Source organism: Cebidichthys violaceus, unplaced genomic scaffold (genome assembly GCF_023349555.1).
Source record: "Cebidichthys violaceus isolate CVI_PGR_0920_01 unplaced genomic scaffold, fCebVio1.0.p SCAF_83, whole genome shotgun sequence".
In the NCBI taxonomy this organism is placed as follows: domain Eukaryota; kingdom Metazoa; phylum Chordata; class Actinopteri; order Perciformes; family Stichaeidae; genus Cebidichthys; species Cebidichthys violaceus.
In genome coordinates this window covers 536,615-564,107 of record NW_027176968.1, presented here as the reverse complement: position 1 = coordinate 564,107, position 27,493 = coordinate 536,615, and the positions used below count along the sequence as shown (strand labels likewise).

General features: G+C 43.4%; 1 protein-coding gene across 3 annotated transcripts in view; it reads right to left on the bottom strand.

The window, feature by feature from the left end:
* The window catches only part of fndc3ba (fibronectin type III domain containing 3Ba), an 88,193-nt gene extending 61,899 nt beyond the window's left edge, over positions 1-26,294 (bottom strand). The window contains exons 1-3 of one of the 3 annotated variants that reach the window (XM_068702331.1): positions 26,121-26,294; positions 5,090-5,235; positions 2,043-2,118 (exon numbers count right to left, since the gene is read on the bottom strand). In XM_068702331.1, coding sequence (XP_068558432.1) covers positions 2,043-2,118; positions 5,090-5,206 — 193 coding nt within the window. In that variant the 5' untranslated portion in view covers positions 5,207-5,235; positions 26,121-26,294. Of the gene's footprint in view, positions 1-2,042; positions 2,119-2,605; positions 2,980-5,089; positions 5,236-26,120 lie in introns of those variants that run through there. The other 2 variants (XM_068702333.1, XM_068702332.1) reach the window with 2 other exon arrangements.
* Between the last annotated feature and the right edge of the window lie 1,199 nt (positions 26,295-27,493).

Sequence of the window (27,493 nt, the reverse complement as noted above, 5' to 3'; positions counted from 1 at the left end):
AGAGGGGGAGAAAGGAGTGAGCCGAGGAGAAGGAAGGCTGAGCGCTCATATGAAAGAATCTCTGTCGGGTGCTGGTTCTGCCTTGGCAGAGCCTGTGTGTGCGTACGTGTATGCATATTTGTATGCGTGCACCACAGTGCAGCAGCTAAACAGAGGTTACTTTATATAAAAGCCGGTCCCTGGTTGTGCCCTGAGGTCTCTGTAATCTTGCTCTCTGTCTCTCACACACACACACACACACACACACACACACACACACACACACACACACACACACACACACACACACACACACACACACACACACACACACACACACACACAAGCATGTGCAAACCCGGAGCTCTGAGGTCTCAGTAATCACACCAGAGTCTCTGTCTAAAGAGCAACTCGGTTCGCCTTCAAAACACACCGCCACACTCCAGCTCTCATTAAACCCAGTGACCTCCTCCAGATGGACACAGAGAGAAAGAGAGAGCAAGAGTTTGTGTGTGTGTGGCCCTCCACATTACTAATATGTGCATTCAAACATGACCCCGAGCCACCCGCCCAATTAACTGTTGTTGACTGCAGTAAAAGGCACCGAAAAAAGCTCACCGTGCCTGCGATGCAAAATTTTGCATGCAAGTGCACACATGCATTCCCACAAATAAACAGGCAACCGTCATGACCCCAGATATGTCAGTGCTGCGTGTTTTTTGCAAATCAGTGTCTGGATCCCATTAATCTATTCACCGTAAACCCTTCTTTCATCTCTCTTTTCTTTCCATCTTTCTGCAACTCATTGATCCAAATCTATGAATTTCTATGTATCAGCATATCTTTGCATCCACCCATCCCATCATGTACTGTTTCTATCTGGCATTATCTGAGCCTCTAAGGTCTGCCTAGAGCGATTCCTCTGATTTCAGGGAAAAATTGAATTACACGGCGGGCGGAGAAAAGAAGGGCTGTAATTAGTTACAACATAGAGTATGGGGTGGTGGACGGGGGGCAGGAGTTTCTTGCAGGAGGGAGTCAGGGTCTGAGCCAAAAGTGTTCTCACTCAAAGAAAACCTTCACAGAGGGCAAAGAAAGAGAGAGAGAGAAGAAGCGAGAGACAGACAGAAGGAGGGAGATTCAGAAGAAAACAAAGGCGCCCTTTCAAGGTTTCTGAGTAACAGCTTACTCTGCTGACATCATCAAAGTGAGACGCTTTTCCACAAGAGTTGGGGGAACTCCCGTGTTACTGCCACCTCTTTCCGCCTAAGAGAGCCTCTAAGCATGTCCACTTATTTCATGTACTGATATGAAATAAATGTATAGATGCAGCCAGAGAGTGAGACAATGGCGGTCCACTCTGTCCCAATCTGTCATTGACTCTGCTTTCAACTACTGTAGTCTTATTCAATTAGAAGACAACATGCGCAGACGCAAGCTTTACAGACTACAATCAAGGACCATTGTGTACACCCATGTGCAAAAAAAATATATTTAAAAAAAATATATATATACACACACACACACACACACACACACACACACACACACACACACACACACACACACACACACACTGTATATAGTAAATAACTTTACAATTTGTCACAATACTGCTATAAAGCAGTTGAAAGAATGGAGCAATATGATGCGTTCATGTGCTGATGGAAAATGACAACATCCATATTGTGTATCAGCATACAATAAAGGAAATACTAGCGTGTTATCCCCAGTGTGGGTTCCCTGTCTCAAGTCAGTTTCAAGTCTCCATAATTAGATTTTTATGATAAACTGTAATAAACACCCAATGGCTAGCTAGGAGTTAACAGAACATCTTTTAAAAATACATTAATACATAATATGCTTTGGAAATACATTTCCCCTATGGTCAAGTTGTTATTTTTTTGTTGTCCAAATAAATAGTGAGTGAAGTTTCAACCCACAAACATCATGTAAGCATGTGCAGCCAGCATATGATTAAAGTGATGGGAAATACTGAAAGTGACACACATCAGAACATGTTAATATGATAATATAATAATAGAGTATATCAAGAGACTGACCCTGGATGCATTGCAGTGAGCCGTCCTCTGCCCGGATGGTGAACGTCTCCCCCGGGTTCACCTGCACCAGGATCACCTGTACCAACAACACGTACACAAAACCCCACAGTTACATTCATTTCCTATGTATCTGATCTGTGCTTTCTGTCGTGCATATTGGTATAATACATGCATACATAGATCTTCAGCAATCACAAGAAGAATGACAGACTCTCTGCTGGGCAGCCAATAGGCTTGCAGAAGTGACATAACACACAATAGGCATTGGATCCCTGAGTAGGGCGGACACAGAGTTCACACACATATGAATGAGGTTTTAGGTAAGCTAATGGTGAGACAATGCTGCCGTCTCACACACCCAGATTTGAGAAAAACCTTTCTCCTTTAACCACACTCACTGGCAGGAAACCCTTGAAACCAGTACAAACACAGAGTGATGTGTACATCCCAGTTAAACATGCAGACAGGTGGCACACACAAATGAATGCCAAAATATGCGACACTGTTTTGATTTCCCAGTGTTTCTGCTGAATATGCAGGAACGGAGTGTGCATGCACCTTACCGTCATATTCTCCGCATACAGATTGTTGAGAGTGCACACATGGCTGTAGACATGAAACAGGTGACCCTCCATTACACACGCGCGCACACGTATTCACACACACATGCATCTACAGCCCCGTCTATGCTCTACAGGTGTGCTGTCGTAAAATCCTCATACCCTGCGCTCCTCCTGTAGTGTCTGCATGCTCTCCCATCTCAGTGCTAACCTGCTCCTCTCCCTCAGACACACACACACACACACACACACACACACACACACACACACACACACACACACACACACTTCCTGCTCTGTCTGCTGCAGCGGCTGTTGTTGCTATGGGAACCCCAGCATAGTACAGGGCGACCCATGTTTCCCAAAGACTGAGAAAACCCCTGTATCAGACCATGTGGGTGGTTGTGTGCGGCCTGAGTTTGTATATGTGCGTTATGTATAAACCTGCACGAGCCAAGATTATAGTTCATGTGGCGTATTTGTTCTGTTTTGATAGAATGATTGGTCTCTGATGCTGTAATGATCCAGTCAGCTAATGGTTTAATACACTCACAGAATGTTCTATATTAAGTTGGAAACAAACTGTGACCAAAGAATGTTTCTTATACATAAAATCTGCAAAACTTTTCTTCAAAGGTTAAAGCGGTTTTTTACTTCTTCTAGATTTTAGTGTAATATGCACTTTCAGCATACTGACAAAATAAGATTTTGGCTGAACCAACATTCTCCAAACATCTTCTTCGAAAGGGTACAAACATTTATTTAAGCATCTTCTGAGAAACGTTTTTTTTTGTAAACATTTTCAGGCAGCAATTGAGTTTTTGGAGTTACAATATATAAAGAGCCACACTGAAAATAAAAATTATATTCCAGAAGTAAGAACTCTGAATTCAAAATCTAAAATAATGCAAATTATCAAAATCATATCATCATACTCATCAAATAAAAAACAGGACTGCAGTTCATTCCCTTTGTCCGCAAAGGAATCAGACATTATTAGAAAAGATTGCAATATCATTATATTTGATTGGCCTTTAATGCAATATATTTCAAAAAAGTCTGAACGTCACCAAAATGCCAGAACGAAGCCAATCGAGTAGCGACAAAGGGGACGAATGGAATCTACATTGTTGCACTTTATTATGTAAAACGGAACTGTTTTAATAATAACAAATAACTTTTTTCTCTTTTTTAAATCAGGAACGGTTTAAATTCTAATAGCAAGGGCTAGAGGTAAATACTAACTTATCTTAGTATACAGATAGTTAACACAGGAAAACGTTTCAGTTTTGCAGAAAGGAAACTGTTGATGAGAAATTCCATTGAGTTGCAGTTACAGATTAGATATTTGATGGTGGACCTTTGGCTCTTAAAACATCTTTAAACATTCAAAATTGTAGAATATTATACTGTTGCACCCTTACAATGTTTCTGATGTCTTTGCTTGCATGCACTGAAAAAACACACAGACGCAGATAAACACACATGCAGGTGTAGGCAGGTAGACACAGATAGACAGATCGGAAAGCTGATTGACAAGCAAGCAGACAAACACAAACACAGAATATGTACTCAGACTCAACACAGACACTTGTGTGCCTACACAGACGCTAAACGGGTCAAAGAAACCCACACACACAGCGTAAGACAGACTAAGGAACAAAAAAAATATACACAAATATGGACACACACGGATGCAGGTTGAAATCTATATAATCATCTGTCTAGAATCCTGATTCCACACTGGGAACCAAGTTTAAACTGTAGGGTGTTACAATAAAAAGAGCTCCCTAACTACTGTGTGTTACAGCCAAAGCCCTCCCTAACTGTTATGTGTCACAGCCAAAACACCCCCACCGTGCTTCCTCTGGGCTGTGGGGAACAGGCCGGGGACGATCATCATCATCATCTCTCATCTACCAAAAGCACACGGTGTAAAAATATATCTGTGACAACAGGATTTAACCCAGGTCAATTAACTGTGATGCTTTTAATCACGTCATTCCCTTCCTATTCGCCTGTACCGAGCTCGGGTGGGGTCTTGTACTATGAGGGCGATCCAGTTGGCTCTGCGGATTCTGATAAGATCAGTCAGCGTCAGAGAAGCAGTCGAATCCTTTTCTTAAGTAATCTAAGCTGAGGCCTGGGATCCATCAGTGGAGCCAGTTATACGTCTTTGAGATTGAATGATGCAAGTGTACATGCGTGCATGCGTCTGTATTTATTTGTGTTGGTAATGCTTTACTGTAACAGCTTGGCAGCTATTCATTGCCTGTGGCAACAACCCATGAGCCATGTGACGAAACAACAACAAAGAGAAGTGCCTGCATGACTGTTTGAGCTGTATTTTTGCATGCATCTGGTCGGTGTGTGTGCGTTGCAACACAGAAACGTTGAGAGGTGGTGGCTGCATTTGTATGGTCATTCTGCAAGGGTGACTGGATGCAAACGACAGACGCGTGTGTGTGTGTGTGTGTGTGTGTTTACCTGCTGTGCTGCGTCACCGTTAACCATGTGAGGCATGAGAGGGACCTCCCCGTTCAGGAGGGGGGGCGGAGCCAAGTCCAGCGGAATCTGGTCTGTCATCATCATTGTGACGTACATTCATGGAGAAATTCACTGAACTGCCCTACCTGGGAAAGTACAGAGAGAAATAGGGAGAATGAGGAACAATGCACGTCAGTATTGTTAAGTTATTAGTTTGTTTGTTTTTTACATGAAAATAAAAACCAGATAAGGATTAGGGATTTCCCGGTGCTTTTTTAAAAGCAATCAAACATGATTCCAGGACGTCAAAAACGCAACGATGAGAAAAACATGATGAATGATCTTAGCTGTCTGCTATACTTCAAACTTCAATCCAAAAGTGAAGGTACAATAAAATATGGCTTTATAAGCGTAAGCAACAAAGAGCAGAACATTTGCTAATCTGAGACAGTTTTCAGAAAGTCCAGTCCTACATTTAGAGAGATCGTTGGACATTTAAAAAAAAAAAAATGTTTATTTGGTTTCTTGCCAAAAGTCTGACAATAAGATTGTTAGTATTCTCATGTCAAATAAATATGAAGCTGGAGTCAGCAGCCAGTTAGCTTAGCATAGCTTCTTCTACAAGAAACAAAATCCACCTATCAACACTTACGAAGCCCTTTTTATAACACATTGTATCTTGTTTGTTTAACCTGTTCAAAAACTGAAATGTAAAAAGAGGAGATGTTTCCTACTAATTCCGTTTTTTATGCTAGGCTGAGCTAACCGGCAGGAGCTTCATATAACAAAACAGATGTGAGAGTAGTATCAATTCTCTCAAACAAGGAAGTAAATAAGTGTATTCCCCAAAATATCAAACTACTCCCGTTTACAATGAAATGTGAAGCCAGGTAATGCCAAACGTGTATTAGGCCAGCCAACCAGTGTGGTTTTTTTCATTTGTGTTTATTGTTGAATTTCCTCAACAACAAAACATTTTCCACTTCCTGTGAACGTAAAAACCTCTTTGCATTGCTGAGGGGATTTTATTCAATTTGTCTGTTTCCATTGGGTTTACTGTAGATATTGCGGTTTCAATACCCATTTATATAAGAACTGGGATCAAAAGTCCCAGTTGAGGTGTACCTGAAACATGAAAGATAGCCATACAAACACTGGAAAAATGCATACTAGAATGAGCGTGAGGAGAGAGAGTGAGGTTTATTCTAAGAAGCAGAACAATGAGAGAGAGAGATGGAAAGATTTATAATTGGTTCACTCAACAAAGATAAGAAAAATAACCTTGTGTACAAGAGGGAAAAAATAGACGCATAGAAAGAGACAAAGGACATGACATAACGTGGTTGTAACAGACTAACATTAATATTTTCCTAATATGTTGTCTTTTCCTCTTATACTAGCTTTGCACAGACGTATCGGCTTTGGTAAAATACAACAAGTCACATCATGCCAACATAAAAGAAAAAAAGATGAAAAAGGCAGAGAAAAACAGATCAGAGTGAGAGACTAATTCAGAGCACTTCCTCAAACTATAGTCTCATAAAATACAGGAGGATTGCACTGGATATCCTGCTTGGAGGATTGATAAAAAGAGAAACATTGGATGAATAAGGTCTTAGTTTGATAGGTGAATAGGGATTACTGCACCTGCTCTTAGCATTGTAAATACAGCACAAAGCAGATCAGTATTCCTTATAGAATGTCGACCAAGGCCCTCTGGGGTCAATTGTGATGCCGCTCTTTAGCGAGTAACCCAGAGGGCTAAATCTAGATATTGTTTCTTTGCTTGCATAATAATAGCAGCAAAACCAAAAAAGCACGATTATGAAAAAAAACAAAAAACAACCAAAGCCATTCATCTTAAGTGGAAAATAACATGGCTTCACCTAATTGCCTATAGTTCAAGAACCAAGCCTCACTAAGGTTTTTAACCAAGCTGCTAACCCCGAACTTCATCAGCCATAATGTATGGGCTCACACATGCACACAGCAAAAAACACTGAAGCTCCCATACACTTACGTCAGCGGTGATATATATGCTGTCTCCCGGGGAAATACACAAATACAGATACACAAAGAGCTCCAGCCAAAATGTTCCGCAAAAGCTAACCTAACACCTATATGCGCACATACACAAAGACACTCACAGATTCATTGCCGGAGTCAGATTACTGAATGACGTACGTGTCTCAATTAAACTCTGGTGAGTGAAAACAGCCCTAAAGAGCTACTGACGAATGGCTAAAGCTGCTATTAGCACTCACACAAACACACACATACAGTATGCATTCGGGATATGCTTTTCATTTTAGTAAAGACATTTCTCTGATATCCATTTCTGACATACATACACAGATAATGTGCACACACACACAGCATTCCTCTGAAAACAGCTGTGTGTCACTGTGTGTTCTTTCTTTCAGCTGGTCGTCTTCTAGCACTGACAAGGTCTTTGAAAGGGTTCACACAGCTGTGGTTCATACTGTTGCAACATAAAGACACTCACACATCACTCAGTCTTTCTACCATCTCTCTTATCTCTTATTTTTCTTCTTCTGTCTGTCTTAAACTCTTCTCTCTCCATCTGAGCCCCATTCCCAGTTCAGCCTGGCCATCCTGCCTCGAACACAGACACACACACACACACACACACACACACACACACACACACACACACACGCACAGATACACAGTTGCATCCAGGACACATCACAGACAGATGGTAACACCACTCTCAACCTTGCCAGGAAAAAGAGAGGACCGAGACAGAGAAGAGAGCAGGGATTTATATGATAAATGGAAAGCAAATGAAGAGGACGGTCCAAGACATCTCTTCCAATAACCCTTCGTTCTGAAAATAACCCCCAATTTCCTGAAGAAATTAATTATATTCTTACAATCTTTTTACTCATGAATACACTTCAGCCTGAAGTAGAAATGAGATTCCAACAATGAACACTATTTGTATGATGTAAGAGGAATTCTGATGTAGGTTGAAGTTACCGACAGGAAGTCCTGCATACAGGAAAATCCACATCCTGTAAGCCACCAAATAATATGAAAGCAATGTAATAAAAGCTATTTTTGTGTTACTGTACCTGTAAGCAAAACTGTCGCCTTGTCAGAAAAGTCATTCATTCTTCGCTTTTTTTTTTAGATCTTTAGTGCATTAAAGAAATCAACAAGTTAACAGGGAAAAACAGGACGGAAATTAAAAGAAAATAATTTAATCTCCATGTGTGTAGATAAATACATCTATCTACACACATGCATCCCTCCTACTCTCCACAGGAAGCAGGTTAAGAAAGTGACATGTTCTGTCTGTCTGTCTGTTTATTGATCTCCACTGCTACGTTTCAGTAGCCTGCTACGGACAGCGCCGTAAATGTCAAATTGCATTGCAGCAGTCAGTGGGATTGAGTGACATTCAGACTTCAAGACTCCAAAAGTTACCTGAGCCACAGGCCTTCTTGTTTCAGTCTAAATGCTAAGCTAACCCTCTGCCTTGCTGTAGCTTCACCACACAGACATGAGTGGTGATCTTCTCACTCAGAATTAGGCAGATCTCTCGCAATGCGTCAAACTATTTCTAGAGCAGTCTAGTAGATCTTGTTTATAATTTCTTGGTATTGGCATCCTCTAAATTTAAATGCTTAACCTTTCACTGCAATTTGGAGCAACTGATGTGTGAAATTGCACAGTGCAGAAGCAGGTTTGAATAAAAAAAACTCAATATCCATTTGTCTACTGATGTCAGATTTGACTGTTTTTGTGATTGTTTGACTTGTAATGCTGAGTCATGATGCAAGTTAAATGAAGGGGAAATTGAAATGCTTTTTTGCAGCTGCTGTTTCCTACGGCATCTAATGCACATATCATATCCAAGTTAATGTATCAATGAATGAATAATAGCCTTTGTTTTCCAGTGGAATCATTACCAGATGGATGCTGCTGTTGATAGTTTCAGAAATCACCATGCACACACACACACACACACACACACACACACACACACACACACACACAGGTTTCCCTTCCCATGTGGAATGTGGGAGGAATAAGGTGTCGATTCCCAGCAGGGATAAAATGTTAAATTGAAAAATTCCATGTTGAATACAGAAAACAATCACCCACTTGTCTGGGTGCATGAATGTTTAGGTGTGTGTGTGTGTGTGTGTGTGTGTGTGTGTGTGTGTGTGTGTGTGTGTGTGTGTGTGTGTGTGTGTGTGTGTGTGTGTGTGTGTAAAAGAGCATGAGTCTGCGTGTGTGTGTGCACATGTACACGTGTCTGTGTCATTAGACAGAAAGCCCTGTGTAAGCATGGAAAATGCCTCTCTAACATAAAAGATGCATAGAGTAAAACACACACCGAGATGTAACACACACACACACACACACACACACACACACACACACACACACACACACACACACACACACACACACACACACACACACACACACACACACACACACACACACACACACACAGAAGCCCTCGATGTTCAGGGGCAGCTCTAACCTCATAACACAACAGTCATTACTCATGCAGCCATTCATCATTCACACACACACACACACACACACACACACACACACACACAAACACGCCCAATGACTCCAGTTTGTCCATCCTGATGAGGCATAATGGATATTCACAACCACCTAACAGACTGTCTGACTTACTTCCAGTTGACTGCTTCACACCCCTCTCTCTCTCTCTGCCTACCAGCATTCACACAGGCATTGAAACACACACACATTCATGTAAAAGGCAAAAGAAGATGAAAATTTAAAAAAGAAAATGGTAATTCTTGCTCTGATTAAAATTGGCCTTGGAAACTAGTCTTGATTTTTTTTTCAACATTTGGCAAAAATAAATAAAACAATACAATTTACAAAAATCAATGATCTCATGTGCTCTTTCAACAACTTGAACTTCAGTTTTTCTGCACATGAATGAATTAATCACAAAAACAAAAACTCCTGCCAAGAAGTGTGAAACTGATCACAAGTCTGCTTCTTCTTCCAACCACAGAGAGTTCAGTGATGACATAAGGAAATTAAAACCCTGTGACTGCATGTGGTTTCTACCAGCACAATGAAAGAAGCCACAGGTTATATAAGGCTAACATTAGCAAGTTGGCCGTACATGCATTTCTTCAAGTCCAACTGCTGCTTTTTAAGTCTTGCAACAGGGGAGATCAAAGTCAGTTGTGCCCTGGTGTTCGTCATTCAGAGCAATGCTGAATCAGTGCATCGGCATGTCTGACTCTCTTAGTTTGTATTTTTCCTGTGCTGCTAACGACAGCAGTAAGAGGCTTTGTCATCTCTACATAGTGGAAACCGTTCGTAGTGATCACGATTTTCTTTACTGGCTAGCTGAGGCTGGTGCTGCGTGCACACTGAAACCATGACGGGAAGAAGAAAGTAGATATATTTCAACGAAAAACATAGTCTACTCGAAGCTTAAGACAGACTGCCAAAAAAAAAAGCCAACGAGATGCAGCAGTGGAACTTGGTGCTCCTCGGGCTACCTCGTGTCGGCCACTCAAACAAGAGAGAAACAGTCACGGCTGCCGGTGATGGAGACAGAAAAGGAATGTGCACACCGGACACAGCTGAGGCCGCGTTTGAAGGAGTCAATACAATTCAGTAAAATAACAAAGATGTCTGTAGCGCAGAGAGAAAGACAGATTCTAAACCACTTTATTCAGCACACCACACCTTTCCAGGAACTTGGGAACTCTTTCAGGAACGCAAAGCTGGTTCTGATTTTGGTTTTTTGATTCCTACCACAAAAAAACTGCCCTGCAACCAAGGTAGTAGTTTTCATTGGGCTGCAAAGTACTGGGGCGGAGTTTGGACTGCTGAACTTCGCCTACTGCTGCTCATACGCAAGCTTTGCAAGAATCTGACACGACGGACATTTTTAAATACCAGCAACCATGTGATTAAAAGACAGAAGAGAAACATATTCACACTAAGAAAAAAGAGAAACAGGAGAGAGAATTGAAACTGAAACTGAACTTTATTTGTTACTCTGTAATTCTGTTTAACCGTCATGAGCATGACAAATGAACCCCGGGACAGTTGCCTTATATGAATGTCACACACATGAAAGCACGCTCAGTGGACATGCATTATAGTTTCATTATACATGCGCTACCTGTATTGACAGAGAATATTAGACATTGGCGTAAGCCTAAAAATGACATTGATGTACCTGATTTGTAATGTGCTTGTAAATGTAGCGACACAGAAGGAGAGAGATAACAGAGACAGAGTAGGTATCCTCTTCATTCTGGATGCGTTAAGCAGCAAGGAATGCTCTCAGGTGTCAGTGCCTAGAACTGAATGGGTATCTATTCACTGCAGTGCATACGCATACACGCACACGCACACAGACGCACACACACACACACACGTGCACACAAACACAGTTTGTGCCAAACATTACCGGGATTGATCCAAGTCCTTTTAAATCCATTTAATCAACTGACAACTTTAATCTGTGCTGGCATTTAATACGCACACAAGTGTCAATGTGTATGTGTGTGTGAGTGTGCGCGCGTGTTTGGAGCAAGAGAGATGGGGGTAGCTTCTAAATATGGTGGGAAACTGCCACCAACACCACTCCCATTCAACCCCAGCTCCTTTTACAAAAGGTATTCATTCTAGGAGAGACCTGCACTCTCTTTCTCACTCACCCTCTTTCTAACACACACACACACACACACACACACACACACACACACACACACACAGAGACAGACAGATGGAGTGAGTACCTTTTTACCAGGGGAGAGAGAGAGAGAGAGAGAGAGAGAGAGAGAGAGAGAGAGAGAGAGCGAGAAAGAGAGAGAGAGAGAGAGGGAGAGGTGGGGTGGAGAAGGGGGAGATGCAGAGAAGGAGGGAGGGGGGGAAGAGGAAAAGAAGGGTGGAGAGGAAGGCAAAGAGGAATGCTGTGCTTGTGCTTATTCTGAGGGGAGCGTGAACACACACACACACACACACACACATTTGGGAAAGACAGAGAGGGGATTTATAAAAAATGGAACCTCTTTGGGTTCCCACGTCGGCTGGCAGCTTTCTGCACATATGCAGTCTGTGTGTGTGTGTGAGTGTGAGTGAGAGAGCGAGAGAAAGGGTGTGCATTGAGAGGCTGAAAGAGAGGGACAGAGGCAAAGTGTCTGAAGCAAAATTCAGAGCTTCAGCTTGTTCTTCAATTTGACTTCATGCATTTGGCTTGCATATGTGTGTGCAGACATTTGTGCAGAGCGTTTATGTGTGCACGCCTGTGTGTGTGTGTGTGTGTGTGTGTGTGTGTGTGTGTGTGTGTGTGTGTGTGTGTGTGCAGTTCTCTTGCCCTGTAATTGCCGTAATGATATGTCATCCACGAAGAAGAACTCGGAACGGGTGGAGTGGAATGCAACGGACACATATGAGCGGACACATATGAGCGCACACACACGTTCCTCCTGCAAACCTTGTACGAACAAGCTCCTCTCCAAACCCTTGAGAGCAATCCCCCCCCTCCCTCCAAACAGATGAGGTCCAGCACCTCAAGAAACCACATCTGAAGGTGAATAAAAAGCCTCGGTAACCAGCTGATGCTTATTGCGTTCTAATCTCTTTTAACACTTTGAATCAAGCCATTTCACCTTAATGACACAGCATTCATAGAGGCTACTAAACCATGTTGTCTTTTGAATGCGGCTTCAATCAATCATGTCATCATCTCTGGATATAAACACCGGTCACCGAAACAACTCAATCCCTCAAGGTAGGGTAAAAGAAATGTATTCTCTTGAAGGTAACATTGCTTTTCTGAGCGCATTGAGCTGGCACTCTCACAAACCTACAATGAACGAGCAATTATATGTCCATTGTCTCTCTCAAGGACACTTCTAAAAAAACAAGGTGAACTCGTGATCGTCTGGGCGCAGAACAAATCTGTTGCATCACTATCGTGGACCTGCCAAACTGGGAATATTTGCAAAGGATGAACACGTCAATGCAAACACAATACCGATCGGGGAATCCCCCCCCCCCCCAACAGTCTGGGATTCCAAACAAGCAGCACTTACTCGCCCACAGTTCTTTTTCTCCAAACTCTGGGCTACTGTTATCCTTATCACAACAAGGTTGCAGTTTTGGAAGTTTTGTCATTGCCACGTCCCACGTTCCCTGCATGAACGAGATTTCTCCACTTTTCCAGAATGCAAATGAGTCTCCAAGGTTAAACTGCAGTTGGTTGCCTGCATCTTGCACATAACTCAAGGCAGATGAGGAGCCATTTAACAATATGCAGTTAGTGCCAGAAAAATGCAGGAACTCCCCGAACATTGATATTAGTGTCTGATGAAATCTTGAACTGTCATGCTGCATTTAATTAATCCCAGATAAAGTGGCATAAAAAGATCACTCATTCTTTTCCTGGATTACTCCTTTCATAGAACCAGTCTTTTCTCTTTTATTTTCTCTTTCCTCTTGTCTCCTTTTCTTCCTGTTTCCTCTAAATGCCAGGCATTCTGCAGATCATTGTGTGCAGCCGGAGCGTCGACAAGTCAGGACTCAGCCTGCTAAACGACAGGCTCAGCACTTCTCTCCCCCGTCCATCCCTCACCCTCCCCACACACACACACACACACACACACACACACACACACACACACAAAATAAGCACCTTGGGCAAAGCCTTTCTCCCCTGTCATCCTCCCATCTATCCATCTACCCACCCATCCAATCCTCTCATCAGGCCTTGGTTTCCAGGAACACAGGCCAGAAACAGATGACCCAGTGACTTCAAGTCAGCCTCTCCCTTTCCCCCGCTCTCCTACTGAGCTTTTTTAAGATTTAAGTGACGCCTATGATGCATGTCCATCTTTCTCTTCGTCAACATACACAATGTCCAACATCAGATAACTTTAAAGGAATCAAAAGATAGAAGAGTTTAGACGGGAATAATTCTTTTATTCAGTGAAAACACAGAACTTTCTTGTACACATGCAAAAACAAAAACTCTTACAGCTTTGATCAACTTGTTTCAACATAACAAAAAAAGTGGCATTCAATCTTTTCCAGTGTGCCAAATAAGTAGCTCAGCCAAAGTCTCCAGGATCTGACTCTATTGCCATCCACTTCCTGGAAAGACCCCGCCTTCCTCACATTCCACTACCCTGTCAAAACACAGCTGCCCTCTCCCACTGGCTGACGGAAAGCCATCGGCTCCCTTTATAGGCTGTTGCTGAGGCTGTGGGCGGGAGGAAGTAAAAGCCGAGCTCAAAGAAGTGGTGGCCCATTCCCAGGGAGATACTACAGTTACATAATTTTGCACACACACACACACACACACACACACACACACACACACACACACACACACACACAGGATCAAGACAACACCCTCAACCCACAGCGGAATACAAAACAGGGTAAGAGAGAAAGAAAGGTGAAGAGACAGCAGAGAAAGAAAAGGAGACAGAGGAGAGAAATTGAGAAGGGGGGAGGGACAGGGGAGGTGAGGCATCAGTTTTCCTTGAGAACAAAATGAAGGAGGAGGAAATGGCTATTTTACACCCAGGTCAGGAGCTGAGGGAGAGTAGCTTCAGCGTCTGAGCGAGAAAGGTTAATTGGTGTATGGTGGAAGATCACCTGCATCGAACCCTAAGCGGAAGAGCAGTGGACCGAAAAAGAGAACTGTGCCAAGAATAAAGTACACACACACACACACACACACACACACACACACACACACACACACACACACACACACACGACTGGAAGAGCTCTGCAGTTTTGTCAAAAACAAAGCAATTTGGTGTTATTAAATCAATATCATCTGTTGCCTGTCTGCGCAAGGCAGAATTGACAGCAATCTGTTAACTGAGGAGGGGAAGGACAGAAGACAGGAGGAAAGGGGGAGAGGAAAGAGAAGAGAGAAAATGGGGAGGGGGAAGGGGGGTACGAGGGGGCCGCACGTTGAGTGTGTGTGGAGAAAGAAATGTGTGGAATCTTAATTGTGTTATTGCTCCAGAACAAACATTAGTCCTGCCTGTCATACCACAGACAGCAGGCAGTGAGCAAGAATGTGTGTATGTGTGTGTGTGTGTGTGTGTGTGTGTGTGTGTGTGTGTGTGTGTGTGTGTGTGTGTGTGTGTGTGTGTGTAAATTGAATGAGTCCTGCAAATTAAGAGACTTTAAAACATGCTCTTCACTTTTTCCCTGGCTATTCATAAAGGCAGAGCATTCACAATCAGCTCTGTGTTGCACTGGGAGTTCTGCGTTAGCCGTTAGCTTCACATTAGGACGGCGCAGCTAGCTCCAGCAGATGTGTGCATCTGCCAGCAAGCCCTCCCTCCTGCAGCTGTACGGCTGTGGGCTGGTCGTGTGTGTGTGTGTGTGTGTGTGTGTGTGTGTGTGTGTGTGTGTGTGTGTGTGTGTGTGTGGTTGGGCCGGGGGCCAGCAGGCAGTAAACCCACAGTAGAGGCCCTGAAAGTCCAATGCTTGCCACGTAGCAGCGATGTAACTCCAGAGGACAAGAGAGCAGCAAAAGAGGAGATCTATACATCTTCTTCGTGTGAGAAAAAAAAAGGATGCAAACAGTAGGGAGAAAATCTCACAATAGTCATTGTGTGGGAGGCTAAACTGAGGCAACGCGAGCGCTCAAACAGACAGCGACAAAGTGACTTAGTGATACCGTTCATCCCAGTCACAGACATTTCCACCAATTACATCAGCCTAGACAGCCAGACTCGCGCTCTTTTCCTCCAACTGAGAACTCTTTTGACTTACAGATGTTCAAGGCCTGTTTCCACAAACTGGTGACCACACACACACACACACACACACACACACACACACACACACACACACACACACACACACACACACACACACACACACACACACACACACACACACACAGTTTACCGACCGGCATAAACATAAGCACATCCTGTCCTGCTCATCATCATTAAAACTGATGTCATTGTCTTCATTACTTCTATCAGCCTCATCAATGTCTGTAACATCTCTGGCATCTTCATGGCTGGTACTGCCAAGACCTTCATGATTCCAGTCAATACGCCAGACTGCCTTAAGAGAAATAACTGCTGTTTTGTTGGTGTTTGTGTGCGTTTAATACAGAGGAAGTGGCTATTCTCCCATAAGCACATGAACATGACTCACTCTTCATCATGGCAGCGCTTCCAGATTTTTCTTCTCCTTTTGTCCTTTTCTCCCCCTCCTCCCTGTCTCTGTCTCTCTCTTTCTCCCTTCCTCCCTCCCTCTTTACCACAGCTCAAACTTCTCTCCATCCGATCCAGAGAGGCTGAGGGCTGAGCACTCTGCAGTCCAAAGAGGAGCACTGAGCCTGAGAAGAGCTCACAGCAAACCCCTCCCTAACGCCCTGGATCTCCAAGGCTCAGTCTGGCCACACACATGGAGGCTAGTTCGACAAGCCAGGAGACTAAAGGCTGAGTTGGGCCGACTGATGTGTAGTATGATGGGATGGGGAGATGCACACACAAGCCATCTGGGTTCTGTCTTGGCATGGCTAGCTTGCTAATAATGTTAAATAAGGTCGTTCTATCTACTGTATATAGACAGGGAGAAAACTAAACAGTTGTGGAGTCATTTATTCTTCATGTGTCAGTTTCAGAACTACTTGTTCCTTCAAGGTAATTTCTCCTCTTGTAACCATGGAGATATAAAGCAAGGCGAACTCAACTCTGGTTCGTACATTCTCTCTTTGTCTGTCCTTTTCTCTTTCTCAAATGCACACAATCGTAATTCCAAAATGATGCACGCTGTGGGCTCTCTTAGGAGGCCTTGGACATGCGTCAGACATCCATTTATATGCCAGAAATGACAATATTATGCTAGCATGACATTATACGGCACCAGCGCTGCATTAGTTGCACATTCTCATTCATGCCTCTTCCATGTGTCCTCGCCCACCACCTAAGTCTTTCCTTTATTGCTGTGTAATGTAGTTGGTTCCACGTCGTGCAGCCCTTTAGCAAAAATATGACGTTTTTTGCCCGTGGAGCTGGATCCTTTTCAAGTCAGTTTCTCAGATAAGGCAGCGACTGTGTTGTGCATGACTTTCGTGGTTGCATAGTTTTCACAAGAAAGAACCAGTGACCAATGAACATTAGTTACACTTTGGTTTTCACGCACCAGCACTCGGCTTCTTCCTCTACTCCTTCATCTCCTCCTCTTCTATCCATCCCACATCTAGCTTTAACCTGTCTGAGCCCTCCTTCTTCCTCACTCGCTCCCCCCCTATCCTCACCCCCACACTGCCGGCCCTACTTCCCAAACAACCCCTCGGCCTTCAAAAGACAGCCGCCCATTCAGAAGGTTGGGGGGGGGGGGGGGGGTTGGAGTGCAGGGTTCTCATTCCCGCTAAATTGTCCCACATGGCTGAGCGTGCTTAGTTTAAACAAACACAGCCACTTCCTCCTCACTGCGCACATCGACACACAGACACACACACACACACACACACCCATAAACACACACCAATTGGGTGCACAGGCATGCTTGAACTCCATTACACAGAAACACGCATGTGCACACATATATAAACATACGTACACACAATAGGTTGTATATCAGTTGGTGGGCAGTGGACAATACTTTCAGCAATGCACTCCAGCTAGTAAACTTTCAGCTCGGCCCAGACTCCACACTTAGATACCACAGCACTGAAGATCACTTACAGTTCCTCATGAAGGACAGTCACATGCATATTCAGCATGTTTAGTGTATGGTTTGGCTTCTGGTAGCACAGATTTTTCTGTAGAATGCACAATAAACATCTCAGCTATTGGGTCCCTGAAGTCAAACCCCAAAACCCAAACTCATGCCACAGAATGACACTCAGGGATCAGACACCGGACACAATATTTAGCCTGTGTTTGTTTGAGCGTGTGTCAAAAGCGTGCGTGTGTGTGCGCGCGCACACACACACACACACACACACACACACACACACACAATTATGTATGTGTGTCCAGAAAGAGAGGTGTAAATATAGATCTGTCTAATGTGACTGTTTTAAAATGTTATGGTAAAGTTTGTTGTAAAGCGCCACCTTCCTCTGTGTCACCATGTATTTCAATGCTATGACCTACAATCATCAAAATCAGCTCTGTGTTACAAGCAGCTAGTGAAGGAGGAGTGAAGGTGGACTACCACCGAGTCCAGACAATAGGCCCACATTCCCTGCCAGTGGACCTGCTACGGTCCAGGCCTGCACACACAGCATGTCTCTGCCACTAATGCCGAGCTCCATCAGGGCTGCATGCCATGAGTCGTAATTAAGACAGCTATGCCAAGTCAAGAAGTGAATTCTACTCCCCCTTTCTCTCTCTCTCTCTCTCTCTCTCTCTCTCTCTCTCTCTCTCTCTCTCTCTCTCTCACACACACACACACACACACACACACACACACACACACTCTTGGATGGACGAGGATGTAGAAGGAGACAAACCACCAAGAGACAATCAGTATATCAGTTTTATGGGCCATGGAAAAGCTTTGCTCAGTGGGTGAAGTGTTGTGAGTGTGTGTGGGTGCTGAGAGAGAAAGACTATTTAGTCACACCTACATGAGAAACCTGTCTCCTCTCTCACAGACAAGGCAACAACTGAGCCTCAGAGATGTTCATGCACACACACAAACACACACACACACACACACACACACACACAGCTTTTAAATGCACAACAGAGCAAGCAAATCATGAATGAAGGGTACTTTACGTGCCTAATTCCATGACTATCTCAGAGTCGTGTTTATGAATGTGTGTGTGTGTGTGTGTGTGTGTGTGTGTGTGTGTGTGTGTGTGTGTGTGTGTGTGTGTGTGTGTGTGTGTGTGTGTGTGTGTGGGGAGAGAGCAGACAATAATGTTTAATCCATTAAAAGAAAACTGAATGGGGCGGAAAAATGAGAGAGGACACTTCTGGGAATAGCAAACCAATGGAAATTGTACATACAATCACTTGCTCCCTAACATCAACACACACACACACACACACACACACACACACACACACACACACACACACACACACACACACACATATATATATATATATATAACACCCCTCCCCACAGCCTGGGGTCATAGGGTCACATTCCTCCTCCTCAATCAGCCTCAGGATTTCACACACTAGTTCAGGGACGTGGGTGAGTGAGTGTGTGTTTCTGCCTGCCTGCGTGTGTGGGTGGATGTGTGTTTGGGATGTTTCAGTGATTTGTGGGGGGTCCAGGCTTGAGTGCAAGGAGGGGAGAAGTGAGGGAAAATAGGGGAGACCATGTCCACACCAAGCTGGATAAATCCGAAAGGCATTTTCTTTTTAAAAACTCTCTTCAAAGTTAATTAGGTTTTTCCGTAACAATGACGCGTGCACAGACTCATCAGCTGCACTTGTATCAGAAAGGTTAAGTGGCCAACTTTCTACCGCCTCCAGTTCTCCTGTGGTCACTCATTACATTGGTACAGCCAATAACTCAATACAGGTGTATTTAAGTCATGATTTGATGGACGTCTCCATCAAGCAGCACAAGAATTACAGTTGGATTTGGTAAACAGGTATTTATGAGCTGTGATCAATTCACTATTCAACATTATTTTATACACAGTTATATGACAGTGGAACCTGCCCTTATTGAATAAAGCTTTAGCTATTTTCCTCCTAGTTTTGAATTTCAATCTGCATGGTTTTGAAAACCTAAAATTGCCAGCGTGGATGAAGTGCTTGAGTGTTGTTGTTTTTTTTCAATGATTTATTATACTTTTGGAAATAGGCTGTGAGTGGCAAATGAACAAGAAGGAGAAATGATAGGTATGTGGAGCTGGGACGGGTGGGGGAAGACAGGGTGAGAGGAGGGGAGGGAGGGGTTGAAGTGTGTCCGCATGCCTGTGGGGGGGGGGGTTACAAGGCAAAGCAATAAAACATGTGGCTTTGCATTAAAGAACACCTACTTCCTCCTTGAGCAGAACCCTCAACTCTGGTCCTGCACTTGTGTACAACACACACACACACACACACACACACACACACACACACACACACACACACACAGAAAGAAGGATACTTGAAAATGTGTGTGTGTGCCAGTTCCAAATCCAGCCATTTAACGATCACAAATATAACCAGTTGTAGATTCAGTTCCACACACATGAACCCAAGCCCACAGCAGACTCGAGACACTTGAGATACACACTCGAGACACTCACAGACAGGCATAAAAACAGCCATTAACGACTAGCGGAACTTTCCATGGGCCTGCCAACTAGCAACATCAACACGCCTGGCATGCTAATGCAGGCACGTAAAGTTAACTGCGTGCGTGTGTGTGTGTGTGTGTGTGTGTGTGTGTGTGTGTGTGTGTGTGTGTGTGTGTGGTCAGCTGGCTGAAGGGATCAAGCGTGCACCTGTACACACAGAGAGCACCAACTTGACACACATGCATGAGACACACACACACACACACACACACACACACACACACACCAGTGGGCAGCTCTTCAACAAGCTATTTCTATGGATGATTCCCCCGAGGAACTGTGCAAGGGCACGGGCAGGACAAGGCAGCTTTTCTGCAAACATGCATGTATCCACAAAAGTTTACCGACTGACAAGAACTTGACAGCCCAATTATTGGATTCCAAACACGTTATCTATTTTACATTATCATTTTTATTTCATCATCTGCTGCTCTAATCCGCAAATGTCACTCTGCCTTTCCCTGTGACATACAGCGCTGTCAAGACCTTTCAAATCACACCAAGTGATGAGCAATGAATCAAATCAGCAACGAGAGAAGTGAAAGTATTTGGTGAAGTCAGGCGTTGCATCATGTGCAAGCTGTGTTGTGTATTCAAAATATTGCTGATTGTACTATACTATAACTGTACTATTACTGAAGTATTGCCTATAGCCTAAGTCCCACCTCTTTTTTATCTATAGAAATGTGTCATTTTTCAATGATAGATCTCCATAATGTCAATGATGACAATCCTGACATTTTGAAAATTGTTGCCACTACATTTCATGCTTTCATTCCAAAATTCTATGCAAATGCAACAACACATTATGTTGATCAAGATTTCAAAACAGGTATCACAACAACATCAAAATCAGTGCGCAAATCGTTGGGTTTTGGACTGTTACTTGGATAGAACAAGACATTTGAAGCTATCAAATAAGTGGATTTCATGCCGAGTCTCTTGTTATGATGACACTGTTCACTTGAAAGTGAATTGTGCCCTAAAGAGTGTTACTATTTTGTTCACAAAAAGTTTAGGATAGCTGAGAAGTTCTATGACATTAAATGAAAGTCTGGGGAGTTTTATTGTTAATGTCAGCAATGATAGTCTGTCAGAGTAGGCATGACATTTCTCCAAATGTCAGATGTTTTATTTTGACCTGGAACTTGTAAAACTAGGAACAGAAGTGACTGAGATTGTTTGACATTAAACATTAGAGCAGAGAGGAGAGGGCAATGAGAAAGGAGAGAGGAGGAAGGAGACAGGGAGTAGAGAAGTTGAAAGGGTTCTTTTATCTTCTTCTAAATCAACCATCAACAATGCAAGAAATTATCAAGGGAGACTAAAAAAAAAAGTGGAGACGGGCACTGGAGAACGAGAGAAAGAGGAAGGGAAGGAGGGAGGAAGGGAGGAAGAAAGAAAGAGGAGGAGGGTAAACATTACAGCTCTGTGCCAAGCAAACATGAGATGCTGGGATACTTCAACAAAAAGCCACCGTTCATATGGGAGAGAAAGAGACACCAAGAAGCAAAGGAGGGAGAGAGCATGCAGGAGAGAGACAGCTAGGCGACCGGCACACTAACAAAAACCTGGGAAATGGAAAGCGAAAGCATCAAGCAGAAGACAAGAAGCAGCTGTCATGAGATACAACAAAGGTTGTTTTTTTTCCTGTTTGGGACTTCACACCTACATGCAGCTCTTACTTGAAATGTGTTTACATGGTAAAACCACAGGTTGAAGCCACGTGCTTTACTGTGCATCATCACGGCAGAAGGGTTTCTGGGTCGAGAGGAAGAAAAAAAACAACTGTAGAAATTCTCCTCCTGCACTGCAGGCGTCAACCCCTTGACCTCACTGAACAGGAACGCCTCCAAACATCCAACCCACCAATAAGTAAAACCTCCTAACGAGCAGGAAGCCGCTCATTCACTGGACCAAACCACACCTCTGCTACAGTAACAGGGAAGGCAGCAAACTTTCTGGGAAACACACCTGATGCATGTGGAGAAACAGATGGTACGACTGATAGCAGACTTCATGCAAACCGCAGACATAGTTTAGTTCTGCACGTAGAAAAGACACACCAATTAATGGGAGCACGGGGCAGCTTGTTGGGGCCAAATGGACCATTATAAACAGTCATCAGTGGGCCATTGTGGATGGTTATTTGCAGAGTGAGTGATGGATAAACTTATATCTAGACAGACAGATATAAGTAGGGCATAGTGCATTACCTTATTTTCTAAAGCTTCCAGGGCGTATGCACCTGTTTCATTATCTGTATCGTCCCTGTCCTACACTGCAACCAACAAATATTTTTATTATAGGTTAATCTGATGATTATTGTGAAAATGACCAATTAATAGCATATTGCTTTGTGTCTCTCAGGAATAACCATCAATGCCTTCAAAAATGTTTGGCACTAAGACATCGGAAGAGTACAGCAGCACTGCTCAGTAACACTACCCCTCGGATAATATGTCCGAGGTCACCACACACACACACACACACACACACACACACACACACACACACACACACCAGCATCACCCTGTCCCTTCCCTGACCCCATTTGGACCAGGCGTACCTGAAGGTTTTACAGCGCCGACAGAGAACCACAAGCCGCTGCGGGTAGGAAGCGGAGAACCCAGATTATGCATGAGGTCAGACGGAGACAGATGCTCTTGGCATCACGAGTCCTCATGAAACATGGGAACAACTTCCTCATCGCACTTAGAATAACCTGTCTCCGAATATTAGAGGCAAAACACAGCCAGGCCATCAGACCTGGGTCCCTATGTGTCAATCTGTGTGTTTATTTCCACCTGCTGGAGGAAAAAAACGGTAAGGTGTGAAATTTTTGATTACATTCAGTAAAGTGTTTGTCAGAGGAAGCACAATAAATTCACTTTCTAATGATATACTCGGAATCCTTGAGACCCATTAACCAATCCTGGTTCAGGCACTTTAGTGGACTAAAACAAACTGACAAACTGATTACGTGGGACCAAACAAAAGCAGCTGCAAAGTTCCATTTGTTCCATGTGTAGGTAGTGACGCACCGTCACACAGACGGACACAGCTGAGTGAGTTGTACCTGAGTGACAAAGCCGTAATGGTTGCAGAACACAGGTCGTTAACTTACATAAGGCATCATTCTACCCTTTGCCTATTCATGTGAAAGACAGAGAAAGGCCAAAGCAACAATGACTCCCTCCTTCAACCTGACTCCAGTCTGAACGCCGTTCTTTCTGTTCCGTTATATAATTGCAGTGTATTTTTTGTTTTTTTTAAACACAGAAGAAGGGGATTTTACAAAAGGCAAACTAAAACTGGGAGAGGAAATTCACTTGCTTGCAATTGCATCAGTTTGGGTGCAAATCCCTGCTTACATTATGCTGTTTTACATCCTCTCGCACCGCATTCCTGGCTCTCCACACTGCCAACTCCACTCAAACATACAGTACAGAAACATATAAAAACTCACAAGGCCTGTCATTACAAACGCTGGAATAAGAGTTTTCATCCAAACTTTTTATTGAATTTGCTATGAATACAAGGTTCAGCACTTTTTCAGAAATCGGCCTGGGAGCTTTGTTTACATTCTCATTGTGTCTAAATGTTGAAACCAAAGAGGCTTAACTTTCAGTGTACAGTGATATAAACCTCTTTCAGCTTGTGTTAAGAGGGATATGGGTGTCGTTCTTAACCTGTAAAAAAAACAAAAAAAAAACACAGCTTCGATAATATGGATTGCATTTATCCTTTGTGATCTGCAATGCACCAACCAACAGCTTGTTCACTTGGTGGATCAATTGCAAAAGCCAACAGTGCCTTTAGCATTTGCTTCACACACTCGAGCTGCAGAGACTAAACTTCCTGGGGCTCCAAACCAGAGCCGTCCCAATCTGAAATCCGATTTTTCCTGTTAGGTAACTGTTGACGTCCGACTTAGGGCCTGATTTAGAAATGAGACATTTTGAAGGACTTTAAGGAAAGAAACGTATGCTACTTTCAACTAAAGAGATTTCAAAAAGAAAAAAATCTACTGTTCATACCTCAACTTATTGTCCATAGCCTAAACTTTTGATGCCTCATACTTGTGGAAGCAAAATAAATTGGCCATTCATGCACCACAGGAAGAATTCCTTTGCTCTCACCTAAACCTAAACGCACCTTTTCAGCGGGTAGCCAATCATTTCGTCGTCGTCCCCTGACCACCCAAAAAAAAAAAAGTCCGATATCAGTTTTTCACTGAAAAAAAAATAAAAAATTACATGGCCACATCAGCCTTTCACCAGAGGAATGTCATCTGACGTCATGTATTTGGGATCGGATTTCTCCCTCTCTTCTTTCTCTCTCCCCTGAAAAAAAGTAAGCGCACGCTTGCGGGCGCGCTTGTGTGTGTGTGTGTGTGTGTGTGTGTGTGTGTGTGTGTGTGTGTTAGGTTATTTTTTCCCCTAGCCTATATTCTCCAATGTGCCCACTGGATCCAGAGTCCACAGCAGGGGGATATGCGATTCTAAAAAGCATAGCCACAATTATACCCCCCTCCACCGCTAATCATGCCAATTAACCACTCAGTCCCGTTATTACAATTAAAAAAAACTGACGCACAACCACCAAAATCTGTCTTCAAGTCATCTTTCGCATCCTAAAATTCCCGACCTACAGCTGCCACATCTCTTGTCTCCTCTTCGCTGGTGGACTAAAGGACTTCTGCTACGGCGCTGTCCTTTCCTGCGAGCATACGTGGAAGGCAAATATCGATCGCTCCAAGCAGGAGACCAATGTTTGATTTCCACGTCTGCATCAAAGAGGCTGAGAGGGAGATTTGTCTTCCCTGCACAAACAGACAGACACGTAGTCATTTCTGAGAGAGAGAGAGAGAGAGAGAGAGAGAGAGAGAGAGAGAGAGAGAGAGAGAGAGAGAGAGAGAGAGAGAGAGACTGACTGGCTGGAAGGAATGCTAGGATATGCTGGAGTTGGGATTTTTTTACCCTTTTTCCTGCATTCTCCAATCGCACACAAACTCTATTGAAAGTCTTTATAACACCACCCCTATCACCATTGTTCAACAGTTACACTAATGCATTATAACCCCCTACAGCGCCAATTATAGGATTTCGCAACCCCCCCTCTGTCAAATCTGACTGCCTCAGCATCTTCCAATAACGAGTTAATTTCCAGCTATAAAAGTGTACATTTCCTGATTTTGAGCAGCTCCAACACGAACGACCAATTTCCAGAAAAAGCAAGTCAACAATTGCAATATGTTGCATAAACAGGGAAAAGAGGGAATAGGGGCTTTCTCCTGTTGCGCACTCACTCCATCTGAAGTCCTCGGAGACAAAAACACATTCTTTCGTGAAAACTGAGAAATCGGGACCACAAAGAGCAGACTCCAAACGTCCCATTTCGACTTGTGTGGAAACAACTAACACGATGATTCCCCCTAAAGTTTAGCGTTTAACTTTGTTTTAAAATAAACGGGGACATTTTGCCCAAAAAGTTTCGATTCACCCCCCCTCAGCAGGAGCGGAGCAGTTTTCCTTTTTCCTTTGCGCTGGCCAAGTGGCCCAGACTGCCGGCGTCAGCGCTCAGCTCTCCAAACTCACACACACACTCACTCACAGACACGCACTTCTAAAACTTTTTCTCCATCGACTCTATCGGTCGCCATTGTCGTTTTTTTTTTGCGGGGTGGCTTCGCCCCGTAAGAGAAGTGTAAAGAGAACTCACCTCGCTGCAATAAAAAAGTCTTCAAACAGACGGGGCTGCGTGTTTTTTTATTCCCAGGGTCGGGTCTTGCCTGTCTGCTGGCGCGGCGCAACGCGTACTGGGAGACTCCGCCATGTCAATCAAAACGCGACGCACATGTAGGTCAGAGCCCGCCTCCTTTTTTACCGTAATACACTGCGCATTTAAAAAAAAAAAAAAAGCCTAAACAGAGGGCAGAGCTGCTCCTTCACCTGTGTGACAGAGGCAATCTGCAGGCTCGTCTTTTCAAGCAGAGTGGGTATTTCGAAGGCAATAAAAACAAGGTGATTTTCGACCATATCTGAACTAGTTATGATACAGTATTTGTTTTGTATCCAACTATGTATTTATATTAGTATTAACTGGTGTTCACTGTATATATGTATTCAGATGTCTTAGCCATCAGAACAATCTGTTTAATCTGTTTTAACAAACAATTCTAATACAAGAAAATTTGTGTTACTATTTTTTTGGTGGCTTCTGATCAAGTAGAGGCAGAAAACATCCATTCTGACACCACCACCATTTTTCTTTACTTTATTTTTCAGGTGTAAAAAAAACTGTAGGTAAGATGTTGTATCCAGAGCATTTCTGTTATGCCGGGCAAAAAAGGTGGGTGTTGAATCCGGTTCAAGCTGGTTTATGTTTATCCGTCATCATGACACAGAAGCTCTTCATACCAGAACCTACAACAGCAAATGACCTGCTTGACCCGTGTTACTTTGCACACATTGGTCATTTAGCCGACATTGTATCACGACAAGACAAACTAAATTATCAATAATTGTCAAAAAATAGCTTTATTACAACAATAATTGTTGCCTTTGGACATAACATATGAAAAAAATTGTCTGCTTATAGCACATTTTTTCAAGTGGGTCAGATTTCTGTCCCAGTGCCTCTAAACCAAAGTCCCTCTGGTGGCTGCACTGAACCCCCACGTCCCTCAGCTGACAGGCCCAAGGGTTACAGGTCTGGAATTGGGTTAAAAATCTGTGAAATATGTGCTGAATTTTGTGCATAGATATGTTGAAAATGACCACAAGGCCTCATGTGTACTGTGCAGGGTAAACTATTCTATGAATAATCTCTATGAACAGTTTCTGGGATCAATACGCTAAATCCATGGATTGTACCATGAAGAGATTATATGTAGACATGTAACTGTACAGTATTCGGCTTCTTTTAACTGAACACATTACAGCACAGTTACATGCACGCACAGTGTTATTATCTGTGTAGGAGGTTATCTGGGCGTGTTGGTGCCTGAAATTAAGACATTAACATCAACAGGCACATGTCCGGATCAGAGCATTAAACCTGTTGCATAGTTTCATTACAAACCCACATTGATG